The sequence below is a fragment of the Notechis scutatus genome, chromosome 3, assembly GCF_049901735.1.
Source record: "Notechis scutatus isolate UNSWTSFEM ecotype Mainland chromosome 3, rNotScu1.2, whole genome shotgun sequence".
Classification (NCBI taxonomy): domain Eukaryota; kingdom Metazoa; phylum Chordata; class Lepidosauria; order Squamata; family Elapidae; genus Notechis; species Notechis scutatus.
The window spans coordinates 60,136,410-60,158,580 of record NC_142011.1 but is presented as its reverse complement, the minus strand read 5'-3'; the positions used below and the strand labels follow the sequence as shown (position 1 = coordinate 60,158,580).

General features: G+C 38.2%; 2 protein-coding genes across 3 annotated transcripts; one reads left to right on the top strand and one right to left on the bottom strand.

Annotated features, from left to right (window-relative positions):
• Positions 1-127: 127 nt before the first annotated feature.
• Positions 128-2,172, bottom strand: TEX38 (testis expressed 38). The gene is made up of 2 exons (XM_087960221.1): positions 2,035-2,172; positions 128-703 (listed from the first exon to the last, which is right to left on the bottom strand). Exons 1-2 carry the CDS (start codon positions 2,051-2,053, stop codon positions 201-203), a joined length of 522 nt encoding a protein of 173 aa, XP_087816347.1. The 5' UTR covers positions 2,054-2,172; the 3' UTR covers positions 128-200.
• Positions 2,173-3,298: 1,126 nt separating this feature from the next.
• ATPAF1 (ATP synthase mitochondrial F1 complex assembly factor 1) lies at positions 3,299-12,947 on the top strand. 2 transcript variants are annotated; one of them, XM_026665691.2, is made up of 9 exons: positions 3,299-3,560; positions 4,170-4,278; positions 5,133-5,177; positions 6,928-6,990; positions 7,896-7,946; positions 8,198-8,245; positions 9,262-9,357; positions 10,641-10,748; positions 11,498-12,947. In XM_026665691.2, the coding sequence occupies exons 1-9, from the start codon at positions 3,340-3,342 to the stop codon at positions 11,696-11,698; spliced, it is 942 nt and encodes a 313-aa protein (XP_026521476.2). In that variant the 5' UTR covers positions 3,299-3,339; the 3' UTR covers positions 11,699-12,947. The 2 variants fall into 2 exon arrangements, with proteins under 2 accessions (XP_026521476.2, XP_087816344.1); XM_087960218.1 differs by lacking the exon at positions 4,170-4,278.
• Positions 12,948-22,171: the final 9,224 nt, after the last annotated feature.

Below are 22,171 nucleotides of genomic sequence, written 5' to 3'. Positions count from 1 at the left end.
TCAGTTTCATGATATATGAACGGATTCTGAATACAATTTAATTTCTGAAGTGATTTCTTTCTACACTAGCTGTCGAAGGCAGATTGTCTTCCCAATATTAAAACAATGCTTGAATGATAACGGAAATAGTTTGAAACTGATCTTTAATTGAGTTCTAACTGAAACCACTTAAGAATATTCCCATCCGTCACATTTGATCGCTAAGCAGAAATCCTTCTACCCATACTGTATGGATCATATTTCAAGATGGTTGGTTTTAGAGGCGAGCTGAATGGTGAACTTTCTGCTGGAATGGTAGAGCAAGGGTAAGAAGCTGAATGCGCAAGCAGTGGCGGCAAGTGAGAGAGTGCACAAGCACATGGAACTTCTTGAAATACTGGTTTGTATGGAGCTGAATCTAGAAGTGGAGGGGTAGAATTGACGTTGCTCTCCACAATATTCTCACTAGGTAAGACAGTGCTTTGTGGTTCTAGGTCTAGTATGTTATCGGGATTGCAGGTGGCTGTATTTGTTCTAGGCTGGGCTTCCTCATCAGCCCTGTGAGCCAATGCATGTTGAAAATAAGACTCCGCTTTCAACTGTTTCATCCAGACTTTTGCACGGCGCTTCTGAAGGATTTGTTTTCGCCATTGAAGGAGCAGCATACACGTAAACACCAAGATGTAGCAAAAAGCTAGGCTTCCAAAATACACCGGCAGCAAACCTGTAATTGGGTCATAAAATAAACTTCAGAAGAGAATTTGGTTGTCATCTTGAGTGTTACTACTGTTTGCATGAGGAGGAAGTTGTGAAACTTTCAAACTGTCAAGAAAATCCCCAAAACATCAATAGAATACTGCTTGTGTTAAAGGATTCTCTCATGCTTTTAAGTTGGAAAGTATTAGCATGTTAAAACAATCAAGTTCCCTCTCTGTCTCTTCTATAAACATTTTCATCAAGGGACGAATTTGATAGGCTGGATTGCTTGGATTTAAAGGAGTCAAGCTTTGTGATTTGGAAGAATAGCTTAAAGCTGTCTTATACAGTAGCTTTTATGTTTTTTTTAAAGCATGTAGTTGTATATCCCAAATCTTCCAGTTTAGATACAATGGTAAGAACTTTATAATATTTAATAAAAAGTTCTCTTCTGATCTAGAGAATCAGAATTATTATAAAATTAAATTATTTTAAAAATAAATATTCTACCAATTTGAGAAACTGAAGATTTAAAATAGCAGAGTTCTATCAAAATAATAGCCAGCAAAGGTTTAATACCCTAAGCAGAAAAAAAAAGGAAATTTGGATTAGTGCCATGGAAAAGGCCTTGTTCTACATTTCCTTTTCAAACTATCAGCAAGGCTATCCACAAAGATACATGTATAGATACACTGTCCCTTTAAGTGCTGAGGATTTTATAGGTACAAATTGCCTGAATGTCCCAGAAATAAACCAATGTTCCAGGAGTTGTACAAATGAGTGCTCATTGGTGCATCCTTGAAAACAATCTGGTTGCCCTGTTTTATATTAACTATGTCCAAACACACATCAAAGCAGCTTCCTGAGATGTTATCTGAGCAAAAGGTAACCAAAAGGAAAAGGGTTATTGGCCGAGCTGCCTTTACATCAGGAAGTGATAGGTTCTTGCACCAGTCAAAGCTGCTAATCAGATCTAAGCCAAAATAGTCACCTCCAAAGGGAGCCATTCCTAAGAAAAATGTCCTTTCCCCACAGCCAGTCCAAAATCAACTTATCTTTTGACCAATGACTCTTGAGTTCATGTATTTTAGTAAAAAATATACCGTATGTGGTTTATTTGATTTTGGTTAAGTATGTTCTGCAGACCCAATCGTAATTATAGTTGCAATTTGTAAACTCTGTTTTAAACTCTGTTTGAACCACTGAGCTTTAGTTAAGAGACCAGAATTAAAACAGATCAGGCACAGCAGTATATGTATACTGTTTCAATTGCTTGCTACTGGGTGACTCACCTAGCTTTCCAGTAATAAAAAGCAAACTTGCTAATGTTTAGTTCAGAAAAGACAGTGGGCTACTCACCACTAGGGATAATCATCATTTACTGTAAGTTTGGATTTTACCATGCCTTTATTCGAAGAAGATGAAGCTGCTCTCTTTTGAGGAGGAGAAAACCAAATGAGTAGTTGAAATTAATTCTAATGGAAAGGAATAGAAGAGAAAGTCACATTCCAAAGCTTATGATGAAACAATGGTCACCAGGAGACCATACTGAGGGCCAAGAATATACATTCTACTCTCACACCCAGTTGAAATCTCTACTTTCCTGGAACATAGGTGAAAGGACTTTTAAGTCAATAAAGCAATACTATGCAGGATAGACTTTCTAGAAACCTTTGCCTTCCTTTTCAAGATAAGGAAAAGCTTGATTGCCCATTCTTTTATGCAATCCAAAACGCTACAGGCTGACTTTTCTCTGTATGTGTTTTATTTTTTCTTTGAGAAAAAGCTGTTTGTGATCTGCCTTTCTCCAGATCTATAGAAATATTAACTCCTTTAACTGGAAATTCTGGTAGTTGACTATAAGACCTCCCAAACAGGCCAGATGATTATTTTAGGTCATGGATCCATAACCTCTTGGTGCTAAGGGCATATCTGGCATTTAGAGAACGGGTTTGAATAGAATAGAATTCTTTATTGGCCAAGTGTAGTTGGACACACAAGGAATTTGTCTTGGTGCAAATACTCTCAGTATACATAAAAGAAAAGATACATTCACCAAGAGTCAAAAATCATAAGGTACAACACTTAATGATAGTCATAGGGTACAATAAGTAATCAAATCATACTAGGAAACACTTTTACACTTGAAAATCAAGCACCCAATACTGTTTCAAAAATGGACAGCCAATAGAGGCAGTTTGGTATAGTGGTTAAGCTATACAGGCTAGAAAACGGGAGACCATGAGTTCTAATTCTGTCTTAAGATACAAAGCCATCTGGGTGACCTTGGCCAGCCACTTTCTCTCAGCCCTAAGAAGGAAGCAATGGCAGACCACTTCCAAAAAACCTTTCCAAGTAGAGGGATTTAGCCAGGAGTCAAAAAGTGACTTGAACGCATAATAAATTGAACAGAGATCAACAATGTTCAACCGGGGTTTAGCCCTCAACCCCAAATATCGGGTAGATCTAGTATAGCCTCATTGGAGATGCTCTCTTTAATAAGCCCGGTCCGCGGTTTGTATTATGTAACATTTAAAGTATGGCGTCCCTCGCTCGCTCCCTTCTTTGCCTGGGCGGAACCTTTGCGCTGGGTGACGTAAACGGGCGGAGGGCGTTCCGCGTTGCTCGCGGCTAAGGCAGAGTAGGGGGGTGGGCAGGGCCGCCATGGCAGCGGGGCATCTGCAGCAGTTCTGGGGGATGGCGGGGCTCAGCCTGGCCCGCGGGGTGCTGATGAGTCGCTACGCTGCTCTTCGGCCTCTTGGCCTTTTGGTCCCCCCGCGGCCTAGGCCGCTAGTCCTCGGGATCCGCGGGCTGGCAGACGAGAGTGGTCTGGGGGAGAACCCTTTCTTCGAGAAATACCGAACTAAGGTCCAAGAGCTTCGCAGGTATAAGACAGCGCCGAGGAGCCGGACGCTGTGCTTAATCTTTTTTTGGGGGGGGCGGGGGAAGAAGTGGGGATCTGAGAGTAACCTTGAAGTGGAAGCCCTAGGAACGTCCTTAGCTGGGCTTTGTCTTCCCGTCTTTCCCTGCACGCCTCCTATCTTAAGACAGAATTAGAACTCATGGTCTCCCGTTTTCTAGCCTGTATAGCTTAACCACTATACCACGCTTTCGAGGCATTTACACGCATTCCAGTAAACAAGTCCAGGGTCGAGCTATAATATATCCCGCACTCGGGTTTGCAGTGGTTTACAGTAAAGGCTCAGAGGTTTCAAACCTTATTTGTGTGCATGCAAGCTTTACTGGTTTGGGTGCTGCTATAAATACATAGTAGATTTGCTTTCTTCCACCAGTCTTCTCCTGTTGAAGCTGGTCGCTGACGGATATTTAGAGTGAAATATGCCCAGTTTGCTGTCATCCTGCCCTGCTTTTTAATAAGTTACCATGACAAAGTATGATGAGGAGGTCACACACTTTTGGCATATGATAAGGAGTTTTGGGGCGAAAGTATGATCTGTGTGCGGTAGTTATAAACTGTTCTAACTTTGATTCAGATCCAATCCAGATCTTTTTGAATCTCGCATGGAGCAAAAGAATGGTTTGAAAAAGCAGCCAGTGGGATTCTCAAAACAGGCAGAGTTTGTCAGATGCATGGAGGAACAGGCAAGGCTAATGTCAAATATTTCATGTTTAGTATCTAATCCAATAAATATTTTATTAACTATCAGAAGAAATTGGGATTAGAAAACATTTTTTGCTATATAAAAAAAAAAATCCTGACTGTTGTTTCCACTCTTGTGTGCCTGCGTATTTATGGTTATGCATGTATTTTGACTTTACAGAGATAGATTAAACTTTTTTCTGTTCGTATTAAATGTTGAATAGAGGCCTTTATAGTCACAGCTGGATCCTTTATCCCATTTTTTTTGTAAAAGTGAGGCTTCAAAAGGAAGGCCTTCTTTTGCAAAAAGAACCACTTAATTAAACTGAAATTTGTTTGGACATTAAAAAATAACAAAAACATTAAGATCTATCTTCTCCTTTAGCTTTTTGTATGCATGTTTGATATGTACATATAAACATACATACATACACACACCTTTTATGTTTTCAGATTTATTGTCGTATACACAGGAAGGATACATTGAGTTTGAGAAGGATACATTAATATCAGCAGCATAACCTCTCCCCCATGCTTTCTGATTGAATGGAATACATGTTATTCCAAGATTTGGGACAGCCTTATATTAGTTTTAAAAGTATCTTCCAGAAATAACTATGTCAACCCATAGTCTTCATCTCAAAATTAACTCATGTCTTCTACTGATACAAAACTAACTTCTAATTTAAAAACAATTGCATTTTACCCAATCCCTTGGCTTTGCACTTCAGCCAGTTATGTGTTATATGTGCCTCCTTGAATTGTTCAGAGGTCTAAGACAAATTGCTTAACACTATGAAGATTATAACCATTTTCATGGTGCTGATTCTAAAGTAGTCTTAATATTTAATTCTAGACTGCAAAAGCAGGACAAACAAAACCAGGATTCACGAAAAATAAGGTAAAATTATATTTTCATTAAACCTATTTTCTACTCTTATTTATAGTACCTATTTTGCTAATGGTGATTGGATTAGGGAGCTAGATCTATCTGAGAGATTTTTCATAAGATTTTTTATAGAAAATTCTGTAATTGGCATAGTTCAGCTGCTTTTGATAAGCTACCATGGATATGCTTTCTTTCATCCTGAGAACAGGCCACTGGATTTGATGGTTATGTTATATAGTTATTTGCTATTGAGCTAGCATAGTAGAGTGGCTAAGGTCTTGGATTTTTCATATTGGGAAATTAGAAATGTGATAATATTCCAGATATTACCAGTAAAAATAATTGTAGCTCAGGGTTTGACTGAGGAGTCTTTGGTGCTCTCTGAACTCGTTTCTTTTTTTTTCCAGACATTTCATTACTCAAACTAGCTAACAGCACTGATGATGTTACCTAGTTTGAGTAATGAAATGTCTGCAAGAAAACAAGCTCAAGAGCGCCAAGGAGCCCTCATTTCGTATGTTAAGAAATGATGGTTGGAAGCAGAGGTGGTATTCAGCAGGTTCTGACCGGTTCTGGAGAACTGGTAGCGGAAATTTTGAGTAGTTCAGAGAACCGGCAAATACCACCTCTGACTGGAGATTTTACAGTATCCTTCCCCTGCCACGTCACCAAGCCACGCCCACAGAACCAGTGGTAAAAAAAAAATTGAATCCCACCATTGGTTGGAAGTGAATCTATCAGTCTAGCAAAAGGCAATATTTTCTACTAATCAAAGGATGCAAGGATATATATTACTGTGGCAGAGATTTTGTTATATTTTACAATTTTGTACAGATTATATTATAGTAATATATTTATTAGTAACATCAGAGCTATTGGTAACTATAAAATAGAGGGTTTTTTCTCTTTTTAAAAATCTTTTGGAGCTGTCTTATTCCTATTTTTTCTTTTGCTTTGTTTTTTTATTATTTTTTAAAGTTAAGTGTAAAGATTGTTTTACTAATTATTTATTTTAAGAATGTAAAATAAAATTTTACAAATAAGTTGGATCTAGATTGGTATGTGACCTAGTGTTAGGTCCCTTCCCATTCATCGATCCAATGATTGATTTTGAGCAGAATTCTTTATTGGCCAAATGTGATTAGACACACAAGGAATTTGTCTTGGTGCATATGCTTTCAATGTACATAAAAAAAGATAAATTCATCAAGAATCATAAGGTACAACATTTAATAATTAGTCAGGGTACAATAAGCAGTCAATAAAAAATTGTAAGGATACAAGCAACAAAGTTACAGTCATACAGTCATAAATGGGAGGAGATGGGTGAATGGAAGGATGGGAAGAGTAATAGTAATAGTAATGTAGACTTAGTAAAAAGTTTGACAGTGTTGAGGGAGTTATTTGTTTAGCAGAGTGATGGCATTTGGGAAGAAACTGTTCTTGTGTATAGTTGTTCTGGTGTGCAGTGCTCTATAGCGCCGTTTTGAGGGTAGGAGTTGAAATCGTTTATGTCCAGGATGTGAGGGGTCTGTAAATATCTTCACCGCCCTCTTTTTGACTCATGCAGTATACAGGCATACTACACTGAACTATCTGATGAAAGGTAGGATATAAATTCTATAAATTAGATAAGTGTTATTAGAAGTAGTTCTTCCCAGTTACATTGTATGTGTGTTAGCCTACAAGGAGTCAATGTTTTGTTTTGTTTCTTACATTGATGACTTAGCATGCAAACTTTATTGTTTATAATTTGTTACAGACACTTGATTCTATACTTAATGTTGAGATGATGAAACAGAAGAAGCCTGAAGAAATAAAGCAGGTGACAAAAATGGGAATCCTTAAAAAGTACATTTTGTGTAACTTTTAACACTGTTAAGTTAATGGAACCTGTTCTCTGTTAACTTTTGAAGAGCAAAAACTTAACATTAAAGTCCTATATTCAGTGCTGTTGCTCAGTTTCCTGAATGGAGATACTTGCTTTGACAATTTAACAATGTTATCATTTGTCTTATGTGTGAATTGTCCTTTTATATTAAAAGTCTAGATTAGTCTACATATAATCTTAAAAAGACATATATATGTACAGTCCCTCTTGTATGGCATAGTGAAGTCCTTCGATTGTAGCAAGATAGAAACATGAACAATGAAGAAGTAAGTAAGTAAGTAAGTAAGTAAATAAATAAATAAATGGTGTTTTTTAAGCCCAGAGTTTATGGGCAGAAATCAATTCCCATATATTTTTCCCTCGAAATCTTTAAAGAATATTTGGGTTCTAGTGCATGGTGAAATAAGACGATGATGAAGTTTTAAAATGTGCACCCACACCACAGGAGGTTTTTGTCCAAGCCAGTTCCTTAGAGTTCATCCTTATGTCTTTTTAGGACTGAGTAAATATCTTTTTAGAAGAACAAAAATCCCATTGAAATCAACTTGCAGTTATCCTACCAAGCTCTTTAATTTGTTTTGCTATGTGTTTCATTTAGTAAGTTTTGGTTATTTTTATTACTAGTTTGACTGTCTGAACCTTAAATAGGAACATGGGTAAAAAAAAACCTGGACAACTTTCGAGTTTGGCTATTAGACTGGAAACAGTACCAGTAAAGACCAACATCAAATATTTCAATTGACTGATTATTTTGGTAATACAGTTATTTCACTGAATCGAGATTCTTTTGATTTCCATTCACTGTCTTTGAAATAATTGGCACAATCTCTTTTATCCAGATATGGAAGCAATACTTTTCTGGAGAAGACACAGTTTATGCTGTTATTCCTGTAAGTACAACAATAATTTGATCTCACCCCAACATCCCTCCTGTTTAACCTAGTGGAGCATTCAGAAATTCAATTAAAAATTTATTGCTGACTGTGCCGAAACACTTTTGCAAGAGTATGATCACTTGCTATTATTAGAAACCACCTCAAGTGGTGGGATGGTGGGATGGAAGAAAATAAATCATGTTCTTTGTTGTTTCTTTTTCACTGATGAGAACCACATAAGCATGTTTTCCCATTTCTTTCCAAAGGGAAAAACTTTTGATGTCATGTGGAAACGAATTCAAAATTGTCCATCTGTAAGTACAATGTGTGTGTTTGGGAAGGCTCTTTGTGACCAGAGTCTTTCTTTCACTCTTCTCAATATAAAATTTTGTTACTGATAGTCTGATGTTCCAATTGTGACGGAATTTAGATAATCTTAATATATTACAGCCCTGATAATCTACAGCTGCTATATTCATTTGTCAATTCTTATCATTCTTATAATTCTCTAAGGAGCAATTTCCTGATAGTGAGAATAATTAATCAGTGAAATGGCTCACCTCCAGAAGTTGTTGGTGCTCCATCACTGTTCCATTTTAAGATGAGATTGGAGAGCCATTTGTCTGGAATGGTATAAGCTGCTTGAGAAGAGGACTGGACTAGAATCCGTCCAACGTCCCTTCCAACTCTGTTATTCTGTTTATAAAAGAAAGGTAAAGGTTCCCCTCACACATACGTGCTAGTCGTGCTAGTCGTTTCCAGCTCTAGGGGGCGGTGCTCATCATTGTTACAAAGCCGAAGAGCCAGCGCTGTCCAAAGACGTCTCCGTGGTCATGTGGCCGTTATGACTAAACGCCAAAGGCGCACGGAACGCTGTTACTTTCCCACCAAAGTGGTCCCTATTTTTCTATTTGCATTTTTACCTGCTTTCGAACTGCTAGTTTGGCAGAAGCTGGGACAAGTAATGGGAGCTCACTCCGTTACACGGTGCTAGGGATTCGAACCACCGAACTGCCGACCTTTCTAATTGACAAGCTCAGCGTCTTAACCACTGAGCCACCGTGTCCCTTGCCACTGCGTTTATAAAAGTACTTCAGTCCAAAAACTGCAACATACTGAATTATTGCAAAGAACATTCTGGAGGAACATCACAGGCAGATAAAAAGTTTCTCAGGCTCAGCAGGAAATGAGGAAATGAACATTTAAGAAGTGTCATTTTCCAGGACTAGTCTAAAATGACTGCTCATTTGTCTTCCTGAGTCTCGTGTTTTACTCAATTTGACTTGGATTTCAATAGACCAATTTTAATTCCCATCCATCTTCAATCCAGTTTCTTTATGCGCTGCCAAGGAAGGAAGGGTATGAATTTTTTGTTGGACTGTGGTCAGGAAGAGAACTTCACTTCACTTCTCTGATAAACATTCAGGTAGGTGGAGGTTTTTTTCTAAAAAAATATTTCTAGGGGCAGTCTGGGGAATTCAGAAAGGAGGAAGAATTCCTCCCCCCCCCACCCAAATTCTGTGTATGCCACTGCCTTTTAAAACCAATCCTTAAAACAAGAATTATTTCATGTGGGCACTGATAGAGATGTCTGGAGAAATTGTTTCTTTTAAATTGTTTTTGAACTCTCTGCTACATATCTCTTGTGCAGGATTCTTAAATTGCAGAAGATGAATTTTATTCAAGACTTAGGTCATTTATTTGGCCTTACTGTAAGATGCATAAAACAGACAATCCTCCAGTGCTTGATTCAAAACGGCACAGTGCTCCAAATCAATTAAGCCTTGACAGTTCTTTTTATAGCAAAATTATTTAGTGGAAGCTGGTGTGTTAATCATCCCAGACACTGAACCTACACAAGTCAAAATTGGCCGATTAGGTGGTGATTATGTCTAGACAATTAATAAGCTGGGATATGAGCAGATGTTTTGCAGGACCCATCATAGTAGCAAATAAATTAAATCTTCACTTTACTATAGCACCTGGAATCTAGGATACTATACTATAGCTTGAAGCTGGTTAATATTTTTTGCTTGTTTTGAGAGGTAACACGGAAACTGCATTGCCTAGAAACTTGATTGCTGTTGCCTTAAAGCAAAAGCAGAATGGCTTCTTGAATTGTCAGCAGTTCCTTCATAACTCAGCTTAAGGTAACATATGTTTGTCTGGACTCTTCCAATGTGGCGGTATCTCAGAGCTTCAGTTGAATAATGAGTATTTTTCATAACACTTATACAGTCCCGTGTGCCCACGTGTCAAAATGAAGGTTTACCAGACCAATCCTGCTCTCTAGATCAGTCTTTCTCAACCAATTGCTTAGACTAGTTGATGAACATTCTAGATGAGAACTAAGAGAGCTGTAATTGAACTTTGTGCTTGGAATGACATCTCAATCTAGCCAAAAATCAAAATGTATATCGTTTTCCTGAAAACATTTATCTTTTTCTGTTGACTTCCTAGTATTAGAGTATTGGAGGGTTTTAGACGCACATACTTATACAAACATTTCTGTGCAGATACCATACATGAAACTTCAGAGAAGGAAAGGATTTTGAATAGAAAGAGCTCAACCGTGCAATATTTTCTTCTTGCATCTTGTAGATGCCTGTGAATCTCTTTCCTGATTGAAGTCTTAAAATGATTTGGTAATTAAAGTGCTTGTTGAATACCCCTATGTTTATATAATAGTAAACATTGTATTTGCTGCAGACTCAAGGTGATGCTTCTTCCAGCCAGTTGATTTTGTATCATTTTCCTGAGCTTCAGAAGGAAAAAGGAATTGTACTGATGACTGCAGAAATGGATTCAAAATTCTTGGTAAATGAAACTTAGCAATGATCAGGTTTTCATGACAGAAAGATAGTTCCTTGCTTTATTAAAACAAAGAGCATAAAAGTGGAATTCTTGTATCATTTTGTCAGTCTTGCTTATTGAAAGCACAGAATGGATAAGCATTTCTAAGTATGGTAGGCAAATATTTTTATACATATTCCACCCTCATGTTGATACCAATAGAAGAGGCTTCCAGATGGCCAGCTAACAGTTTACAAAACAAACATGTAAACGTGTGAATATTCAGTAATAGCTTGCATATTTTAGTAATGTGGACTATATTAGGACTGGTTCATTTTTCTTTTTTTTTTCTGCATTCCAATTGGCTCTCTTCTCCCTCTCTTGACTAGTATTGTGATAGTTGAAGCTGTACCAGCTGTTGCTCTTATACATTTGTGTTCTACTTCAAAGACTTAAGACAGTTGGACAATATTCAGGACTGGCTTAGAAATGCCTCAGAATTCATAAAAGAGCCACTGACCTCATCACCATTATGTTCTTTTCCCTTTCATTATCAGTTCTTAATTATTTGAAATGCCTCCAAATACTAAAATACTGTGCCACTTTTATAGCAGCTTTGTCATGTCTGTTTCTATATAATTGTCCTGGCATTAGAGCACAGTAATAAAATGAAATTAAAATTTTGGTACAAGGTGTAAAGCTTAATGCTCCTTGTTTTTCCATTGACGAAGCCCGATAACTCTTCTAACAGCATACATTGTTTATTTTCACAGACTGTACAGGAAGCTCAGTGCCTAGCCAGCCAGGTTCAGCTTTTCTATGCCACAGACCGTCAAGAGACCTATTGGTTGGTGGAATCATTTAACCATCAGCCAAATGAATTTAAATATATGTCTGTAATAAGTGAGCTTGAACAGAACAGAATTGGGCAAGAACTGAGACCTCAGGAAGATGTGCCCTCACCAACTGCTTGAGAGGTATAGCGGCTTTATCCAAAGGTCACTGGCATGGCAAGAGATACCACCATGGGACAGAGTTGCTGTTTTTTTCCCCAGAAAGTGTCATTATAAGCAATGCCCTTGGGACTCTGTGGGGAAAAGAATCACTTATAAAGGGGACTACTCAATACTGTGACGATGTAGAGGCCCTTGTCCATTTTATATCTGAATGCTAAAAGAATAGATAAGCATTTATGATCACTATATGAAACTATTTGAAATTTCCTCTTCCCAGTTGCATACGGCTTGTTGGGTTTTAGCATTTTTGAAGTTTCCATATATCTCTTCTTCAGCAAAAAATGAAACTGAAAAAAAAAAGAAAAGCCAAGAGGGGCTTTTTTCAATGAGTATGACAATTTCCTGGATCTGGTTAAAAGTATTTTACTGTGAGTGACATGCTATCATTTTAGCCTGAATGAGTTCCCATCTTGTGAAGCAGAAATTCAGAACAAGACTAGCACAAGTGTCACTTTGAAGGTTCTTAAGCATATCCAAAAATATATCAACTAAAAATGTGAGGTAATTTTTAAAAAATGTAATGAAGTGGATCCATTTGAAATGAAAGACTATTGAGTATTTACAGAACTGTTAATCTCTGTAATTCTAAGCAGTAGGATAATATTGAGATAATGTTGTGGGAGAAAAAATATCGAGGCCTTTAATTGCAAAAGTGGGAATTATCCATTTTTTTCATCTTAGAAATAACCCAACATATGCCTGAACTAGATCTAATGTCACCTTTGCTCTTCATTCATGAAAATAGAGTATACTTTCTATTGCCTTACTTTCTCTGATTTCTCCTGCTTTTGTAATGAATCAGTTCACTGATAATGGGAACAGGAAAAAGCACATATCGGTATAGGAGTCAGATGGAGTCCTTTTCTTGAGCTTGCTTCAAAAATAAATATCGGTAAAAGAACACTGCCAAATATTTTAATTAAATAAGATCAGTAAAAGCATTTGGAGGTTATGAGAATATTATCTAAAGATTTCTCTCTGCGTTTTAATTATGCACTCCAGCTTGTGTTCACCTGTAGAACTAACTGTACATGCTGTCAAGAAAATCATAAATTGATTTCTCAGGCAAATTGTTCGGGACATGTTATGTGATTCTCATTCTCTGAAAACCAAAGCATTGTAAAGACATAAATGAAAATGTGTATTGATTAATTTATGAAATCTCTATATTTTTGCTTTGGAATTAAAACAGTATTCTGCAGAAAAATGATGTATTGTTTTCTTTGTGTTCAGTTGGTGAGCCTTCAGGTTGGAACAGACACAATGTAGAGATGTCCCCTTCTAAGTGGTGAGGAGAAGATGCTTTTTCTCACTAGCAAATTAAAACATTTAGGTATTACCTTTTAATTTAAACTCGGGGACCTTTCATATACTGAAAAAAAATTAAACTAAATGATATAGTTCTAGACACAAGTGTTGGATTCAAAGGGTCTTAGATTTAATGCCTGAATGCATGATACTTCATTTTATTGTGCCTACTGTTGAACAGAAAGGTTAAATTTTCTACAGCCTCACGGAGTAACCTATGCCCATGCTTTCCAGAGAAAATCATCATATTTTGGGGTGCCAGAAGTGTTGTGGAAGAGGGAAATTAACAAAAATATCCCCTTTCTTCAGTAGAAACCTTCCAGTAGGAAGAGGGTTTCACCATAGGAAGTGAAGACTCAAGGGAAGGTTCTAAGGCATCTTGTTTTTAAATCTCCATCAGCACAGCATATACTTTTAGTGCTCAGATTACAAGACTTGAAATAACTTACATCAGACAGACATACCGTGTTTCTCCAACAATACGGCCTCCACCAATAGGAAGACCCAGCATGTTTTCTAGGCATAAAATCAAATTAAGCCCCCCTCCAAATTTAGGCCTAGTTTAAAACATGCAAAATAGGGGAAGGGTGGGGGACTTGCCATTTGGAGTGCCGTTGGAGCTGCCACCGCCGTTTGGAGTGCCGTTGGAGCTGCCACCGCTGTTTGGAGCTGCCGCCACCGTTTGGAGTGCCGTTGGAGCTGCTGCCGCTGTTTGAGCTGCCGCCGCTGTTTGGAGTGCCGTTGGAGCTGCTGCCGCTGTTTGAGCTGCCGCCGCCGTTTGGAGTGCCGTTGGAGCTGCTGCCGCCGTTTGGAGCTGCTGCCGCCATTTGGAGCTGCCGCCGTCGTTTGAGTGCCATTGGAGCTGCTGCCGCCGTTGGAGCTGCCGCTTCCGCGTTGGAGCACTGCCGCTGTTTGGAGCACCGCCGCCATTTGGAGCGCCGCCGCCACTCCAAACACGGCGGCAGCTCCAAACACGGAAGCAGCAGCTCCAAATGTGGCGGCGGCACTCAAACGGCAGCGGCAGCTCCAAATGGTGGCGGCAGCTCCAACAGCACTCCAAACGGCAGCAGCAGCTCCAACGGCACTCCAAACGGCTGCAGCAGCTCCAATGGCACTCCAAACGGCGGCGGCAGCTCCAACGGCACTCCAAACGGCAGCGGCAGCTCCAACGGCACTCCAAACAGCAGCGGCAGCTCCAACGGCACTCAAACGGCAGCGGAATGGGCAGAAGGAAAAGCAACAGCGGCAGGTGCCAAAGGTCTTGGGTCTGCAGCAAAGGTGCTTGGTGGGAGTAGGGAGCTCTCTGCGCTTCGCCATGATCACCCTTTAGGAGCAGCTGGTGGCGAGGCTGCCTGCGGGGTGCTCTAGATGAGGATGAAAGGGGGAAATTAAGTTACCCCGAAAAGACGGCCTAGCCGTTTTTCGGAGCTCAAAAAAAAAAAAGGCCCGGCCTTACGTGAGAAACACAGTAGAAGTCAAATCTCATGGTTCTATGGATTCTGTATAATGTCTATATAAGACATTGGGCTGTCCTCATTTAGCATTCGAGACACATGGAACAGAATGTGTTTCTATTTCTTTCTTGGTTTTAATTTTATTGGGGTAGTGATCAGGGACTTGTGAGGACTAGTAATGAAACTTATGTTTTTGATATATACACTTTCCCCTTCGGGTTGATTTACTTATTGTAGTAGCAGTGAACTGAAATGTTTCAGAGATAGAGGATCAGTGTTACGGTAGATTATGGGTCAATAATTATTCACAAACAGTTGTGTTCCATAAATTTCCTGGCAGAACCATCAGTGGAAGAGCATGCTTTCAGAAGTTGTGGGTGCTCCATCACTGGAGGTTTCTAAGGAGAGATTGGACATCCATTTGTCCAGAATGGTACAGGATCTTCTGCTAAAGCAGGTGTTGGATTAGAAGACCTCCAAGTCCCTTCCAACTCTGTTCTTCTGTTAAATAATTTTTAATATGGTAAATATAATCATTATTAATTATTAATAAATTTTAAATTTAAAGCAGCCTTTATATAATTTATAGAAACTCATCAATGATAACACTACTTTGATTTCCATCTTTTAAATATCACCATATTTAGGATATTACCGGTAAAAGTTATTTGCATGTGCTGATTAGGATTCAGTCAACTTTAGATTCAATCCTACATAGTGGGCATATAGCTCAACTAAAAACTGGATTTGTGTTCATGACTGATTTGAAAAAGATCATGCTGTTTGCCACTATTATAGTAGTATTTTTCACATGTCTACTCCTAAATTGTTTTCTGAGTTACGGTCTCCCAAATTGGCTTAGCAATTATATTGATATCTTCTATGAATATTCTCTGTCTCTTACTACCTTCAAAGGTGAGATGAGTGATGATCAAGGAAAACACCTGTCTGGTTTTAGAATTTTCAAGGAGTTCATCCCAGTCTGACACCTCTTCTGTACCAGTTGAACATTCCTATATAAACTTTATGGTACTCACTTTGTTTTAGTAGTTTGCGCTTTTAATTTAAAGTACTGTATAAATAACAAAATATACAAAATATAAGCTGTTTTGAGAAGTCTGTTCCAGTGAACAGCAACTACTAACTACTAAAGTGAGAAATAAAAATACATTTTCTTCTTGTTAACTAGTCATTCTAGTCATAAAATCTCCAAAAACCAAGTAGCTAAGATTAGATGGCTTGCTCTCTGTTTAATATCTAAAATTATTTAAAGCATGATATGAATAATATAGTGTAGCACAATATTTTGTCCTGATCAATTTCAAAATACATTCCTGAGGGACAAAATGTTAGAAGATAAGGGACAGGATCCTCAATTTATGCTTGTGTAATGATTTACACTGCATTTACCGCTTGTTCATAAAGTCCAAAGTCAACCTTTTTTTTTTCACATTAGGGTCCTTAGTTAAAAAAGAAATGAATTCATCTTCTCAAACACTTGTTCAGCTTTTGTTAGGTTGCACAAGATACTGTATGCGCTACTGGACTCTGCAAAAAATAATAATAAAGGCATATCATAGAAACAGCCGCTAGAGGTCAATCTTGCCCATACCATCTCATTTTATTCTATTGCTGTTGGTTTTACTCTGAAAATGTACAAGTGACAACATTAATGAAGAGAGACATGGAATGAAGGATGCAGCATGTAGAATTTTACCCCCCCCACACACACACATGCACCCCGAGACCCTGAAAAGATACAGCCTACTACCTGTTTCCACAAGAAACACTTTGGAGCAATGAATGCCTTTCTTCAAAGGGATGTTTTTGCTGTTTTCAGAGTTGTGCTTACTAAGCAACCATGTGGAAAACACACATCCCAGGGTAGGAGAATGTACTTAAAACTTGTGGGGAATGGTCCATTATGTAATCAGTTTATTCAGTGTCATCATCTTTTTCCCAAAGGATGAATATTTTCTCCCATTTTTTTGTCCAATGGTGCAATTACAGCCTTTCCATAATTCTTGCAAACAGAATAATTCTATGAAAACAGATCTTCAGTTTGCCCAAGTTGGGAAGTTAAACTGGCTTTCCCCGCACTTCTTCTTTTGGACATGACAATTACAGGAAAGAAAGAAAGACTGAATGGGGTTTGGTCAGCCACAGGAAGAGCAGGAGTCAGAAACGAGACTCCAAATAAAGACAATAAATTCAGACTCGCCCATTTAATCCTTTGGGAGCAAGAACAAACCCTCTTGTATGCCACTTCAATATACACTTATTCTACCCAGCTTAACAATGGCAATAGTTTTCATTGTGATATTGCACTAAATAACAACAGTAAGTTCAGCTTAAGAAATATCCCTTTTCAGAAAAAAAAAAGTCTCAAAATTCTTCTCATTCATTTGGCATGAGCACTCTGTTCTCCTAAGCCCTTTAGTTGCCCTTTCTATTGTATTTAGCAAATGGATATTCATTACAGTATTGATTCTATAGGCTACTTGGGACAAGGTATACTTACATGAAGTATAATTAGCTGCCCATTTCTATTATACTTTATTGAAACAAGCAAAATCTAATAATTGGGGAGAAATCCAGAAAGGTGATAGTGTTTTTTCCCCTTTGTTTGGTGGATCTCACACATGCCTTCTTCAATATCCTCTTGCACGTTTTCAGAGTGCTCCAGAAAACACAGTGACTATCTAGAAGGTTTAGGGGAGGAATCAATGTGCAGAAGAAGAAACAGTATAAACCTATAGTTCCAATATACTACCAGACTTGATGTTCCATTTCCTCTGCTGTCTCTCATGATAAGAAATATAAGGTATACATTTGCTTCTTGAAAAATATTTTAATAGCATTTTGCTCCTGTTATTTTATTTATTTGTTTGTTGTGGAGCTACTCTAGGCAGCTTACAATAATAAAAAGGAAGAAAAATGAAAAGTGGGTAAACGGAACAGAAGTAAAATAATGGAACAATAAAGTAAACAATGACAAAAGAATTTGTCGTTGTTTCAGCCTATTTTAGCCCTTGAAAAGCTGGGCTACTTTTCTCAATTTTTGCCAGCTTGCTATGCCTTGTTTCATACTACTGCTCAAATGTTATATTTTGGGGTGCAGACTTAAGGAACTATAGTAATGACTATAGTTTATAATCATTAATTAAGTAGTTAATAATAATTTCCAAGGATGCTGTTCAACAATTATTGAACTCAGTATCTCCCAGTGTTCTAGCCTGATACATTTAGCACTATACCAAATGGGCTCCTAATAATGTTTTTTTTTAAGGTGATGCAAAACTCTTTGATTAATTGGTTCATTCATTCATTTATTTTTTCCTTTGCTGAGACCAAATACAATAAATGCTGCTTCAAACTTACAATCTTATTATCTTCTCTTAATAGTAAAGTTTGTTATGGAAGCAACAGATCTATTCAACAGCTTTCTTGTAAGATTTTATTGTTATACATATATAATCATTTGTAGCGTCTAAAAGTAACCTAACAAAGTTACTTGCAATATTGTCTTCTTGAAAGGTAAATAAAAACAGGATGGGATAGAGATGAGCTAATTGTCTTGCTCAAGTTTCTAAAGCTTTTAACAAATATTGGGAGAGGTTAGGGGAGATATCCTAACTCCATCCTTGGAGCATTGTAACACTTGGTTGAAAATACTTTTAATTGCTTGATTTTGTAATAAGAATTGCATCAGAATTAAAAAAAAAGTTATGGTGCCAATTATGTAATAACCCCAAAACCCCTAGGGAGAAGTCTATAATCTTGTGGTTTTGAGGAGCAGGAGGAGGAAGAAAAACTCTTCTCCAAACTGGATATTTCAAGGAAATCATCCAAACATTGCATTTGGTCCTCTTATTGATGTGGTAAGTTCTGAGGTCCTAGCCCTCTTGTGACTATAGTTTTTTATAAATTGACAAGGAAGTCTCTGGTTATTCTTCACAGTGTTAAGTCTTGCATCACCAGCTTCTGCTTAAGACTGGATTTTTGAAGAAAATTCTGGTGTTTTTTTTTTCTCATAAGGAAACGATGGCTCTCTTCAAATTCCAAGCCTAAGCAGGTAGTAGAAATTCAATAAATAATCACTTCAACGTAATGGAGGACAATTTGCAAGCAAAGCCAATGCCTTTCACAACAGGATGCGGCTATCTCCATATTCAGCGGTTCCTGCAAGGTGATTGCCATGACCTCTTACCCAGCTCTCGACTTGATTTTGTAAAATTACACTGTCTCTTGGCACTGTGCAAAATTGGGTAGACAAGTTGTTCTATCTCTAAGAGAACCTACTTGTTCCCAGATAAATCTCATTCTTTACATAGATGGAACATTCAGTATAGCCTTGGCGTATTTTAGAGCACTGGAGTGGCACACTGGATTGATAACTCCCATTTCTTTTTCTAGGCATCCGTAGGAAGGAATAACTAGCAGTGCTGAAGTGGCCCAGGGAAAAGAACGCATAGTTCTTAATTCAAGTGCTATTTTTCATTACAAGCTTCCCATTGGATATGTTCACATAACAGGCCCAGGATCAATTTAGTTGGTTTCACAAGACATAGTGAACTTCAAACTAAGCCCCTAAGATAAACTAGGGTTAGTTACTTCGCTACTCTCTTATAAAATTCCACAGTGATGGAATTAAGGTGCACTTGAGTCTAGAGCAGGGGTGTCACACTCAAGGCCCGGGGGCTGGATTCGGCCCACAGGGTGCTTAGATCTGGTCTGTGGGCCCACTCTGGAAACATCAAAGGACCAGCCCACAGCAGAAGTGGTATTCAGCAGGTTCAGACCAACTCTGGAGAACCAGTAGTGGAAATTTTGAGTAGTTCAGGGAACCAGCAAATACCACCTCTGACTGGAGATTTTGCAGTATTCTTCCCCTGCCACGCCCACAGAACCGGCAGTAAAAAAAAATTGAATCCCACCATGCGGTACCTCTGCCAGAGAAAATAGAGCTCAGGGAAGCCATGTGTGGCCCTCCTGAGCTCTGTTTTTGCTGGCAGAGGGCTGCAGGAGGCTGTTGCGGCCAAAAACAGAGTCTGGGAGGGCCGTTGTGGCCAATAACAGAGCCCCGATGAGTGACATCGAACTGGCTGTGTCCCCTGGCCACGCCCCCAGGCCCCCAAGGTCAAGCACAATTCTGATACGGCCCTCAATGAAATCCAGTTTGACACCCTTGGTCTAGAGGCTTCAGAACTATAGAGATGGCTGTGGAAGAATTATTTTAAAGGGCTCCTTTACAAGCTTGGAAGCCTAATATATAATGAACATGTGGCAGGGAAACGGCTATTGTAGTAACATTATGTATAGCTGAATTGGAGCACTGTAACACTGACTAATGGAGCCCAGTAATAGAGATTTTCCCAAAGGTGCTTTTTCAAAAGGCAGCTGGACTTTTTTTGTATTTCCTTGAAAACATTTTGCTTCTCACCCAAGAAGCTTCATCAGTTCTGACTGAAGGGATTAAGAGGGATTTATTTTCCCCCCTTTCAGTCCATATTACTTCTGCCTCATTGTTTTCTTACTTTTTATGTTCATGCTTCTCCACCCCAAAAGAGAATTCCAAACGAAAGATTCCTCAGACGAACAAACAGGTTTTTGGGTTTGAGGTTTTGTAAATAAGAAAAAGTTGAATTCTAGCTGCCTCAGAACTGACTGAATACACCCATCACTTCTTGTAGCTGTAGAAAAAAAAGTCCCTTTCTAAATTCACTTACAAGATAAGCCCTTCCCAAAATACATCATAATAACCCCAGAATTTACAAAGTTATGGATACCATCATTAAAAAGAAACTGCATAATGTATTTTATGCATTGTACAATTTGTTTTCAATGATGGTATCCATAACTTTGTAATTTTATGTCTGGGTGTCCCGAAAACTAGAAACTGCTCAACTAGTGCTGCTTTAGAGTCAAGTATTAAATCTAGCTAAACATGGACTTTGCTGCAGATCTTGTTTGCATTTTATCAATTCCCCTTGTGTTATATGTCTACAAATGCTATCTTGTGAGCAGACTTGTTTCATCCTTGTTAAATATGGGATTGAAATAAGTAACTAGTTTCAGCGATTCCCTAATCTTGGTCCTTGAAACTGGCATAGTAAATGCTGTGTGCAGAAATCTTAGGGATAAAGTTCTGTTTCATTGACCTCTGCCCAAGCTAAAGTTGAACCTTGTAGTCCAGGATTATTAGTATATGTGTGGGTGAGAAAAATTGATCAATCAGAGCATGAATCCTACACTGAAGCAAGATACAATTCAGTTTTTATTAAAGTGTTCAGTAATGTTCCCCACTGATAATTACATATGATCACTCAGAGTAGTTGGGTAGACTTCTTCAGATCTTTGATGGCACTTATAACCTCTGAAGTCTTTCTTATATTGACCAAGATATTCTCTTGGGTTTGTTTCACTTGGGGCTTATATTAAAGTCTTTTAAAACTTTTCTTTTGCTTATAAACAACCAGCCATTCTTCCAGAAGTCACTGTGTTCTCCTTATCACTATCTCCTAACATCTCTCGGCCTTCCTATCAATTTCCAGCTGACCTCATTAGTGCCTTCCTTTACAACTTTATAACAACTTTTGCAGATTCCCACACATTTTCCATTCATAATCTAAAATTGCATTGCATTGCATTGCGTTAAAGTTGTTTTAGAAATATTGTACTGTATAATTCAGTAATATGGATGTTATGTTAATAAGAAACAATGCACACCTGCATCTATGGGAATTAGAATAAATCATATAGCTAAAAATACCATATGGTTGATTCTTCACATAAGCAGAAAAGGTGTCAGACACTTTTAATGCAGGTTGTTGCTAATCGAACAATTGTCTTGGAGATTGAGTGACTGGAGCCTTCCTGTTGAGGTCTTCGGTGGACATGTCCAAGCATCTGGTAGAAGCAGAACTGTTTTGATTCCAGAGAAGTAGCAGCTCAGTTCCAAGAAACAGAAATCTATGTATCAGTTCTGCCTTTGACAATTATGCCTCCCCATTAGCATTCCAAGTTCCCATACTGCAGGAAATATGTGATTGCTGGATGACAACTCATGTCAGCTTAAGTTGGGGCAGAAATCAAATTTTGGAAAGCTGCTGGAGTATATGAATTGGCAAAGTCTAATAGGACTCAGAATTAATGTTTGGTAGTATAAGTATTCTTTGTGAACTCCACTAACGTGTGTTAATTAAGGATATTTCACTCAAAAAGAGACTTTTTGGATTGAAGGAACAAGTCAATGGAGAAACAATAGAAAAGCAAGAAGCCGGTCATTGTCTAAAGACCAGTGGTGGGATTCAAATAATTTAACAACCGGTTCTCTGCCCTAATGATTTCTTCCAACAATCAGTTCACCAAACTGCTCAGAAAGTTAACAACTGGTTCTCCTGAAGTGGTGTGAACTGGCTGAATCCACCACTGCTAAAGACCCTAAACTGATACTTTAATTCTCCTTTCTCCTAAATTGTTTGGCCTGCAGATCAGCAGTTGGAGGCTGTCAGCCTTTATCTCTTGCAACATAAGGGGAATTTTATCTCGGAGTTCTCTGGAAACAGTCTCTTCTGTTTTGGTTGTTTTGTTTTTAATGGTGTACTTGTTTTTTGTTTTTTTTAATCTCGTTTTAATCTTGTTAATCTTTTTCAGTCCAGTGCAGTTT

Excerpts from the sequence above, each read along its gene's own strand:
- ATPAF1 (XM_026665691.2), top strand. The coding sequence starts at position 3,340 with ATGGCAGCGGGGCATCTGCAGCAGTTCTGGGGGATGGCGGGGCTCAGC. Across the intron at positions 8,246-9,261 it reads GAATTCAAAATTGTCCATCT|TTTCTTTATGCGCTGCCAAG; the intron begins GTAAGTACAATG and ends TCTTCAATCCAG. Across the intron at positions 9,358-10,640 it reads CTTCTCTGATAAACATTCAG|ACTCAAGGTGATGCTTCTTC; the intron begins GTAGGTGGAGGT and ends TATTTGCTGCAG.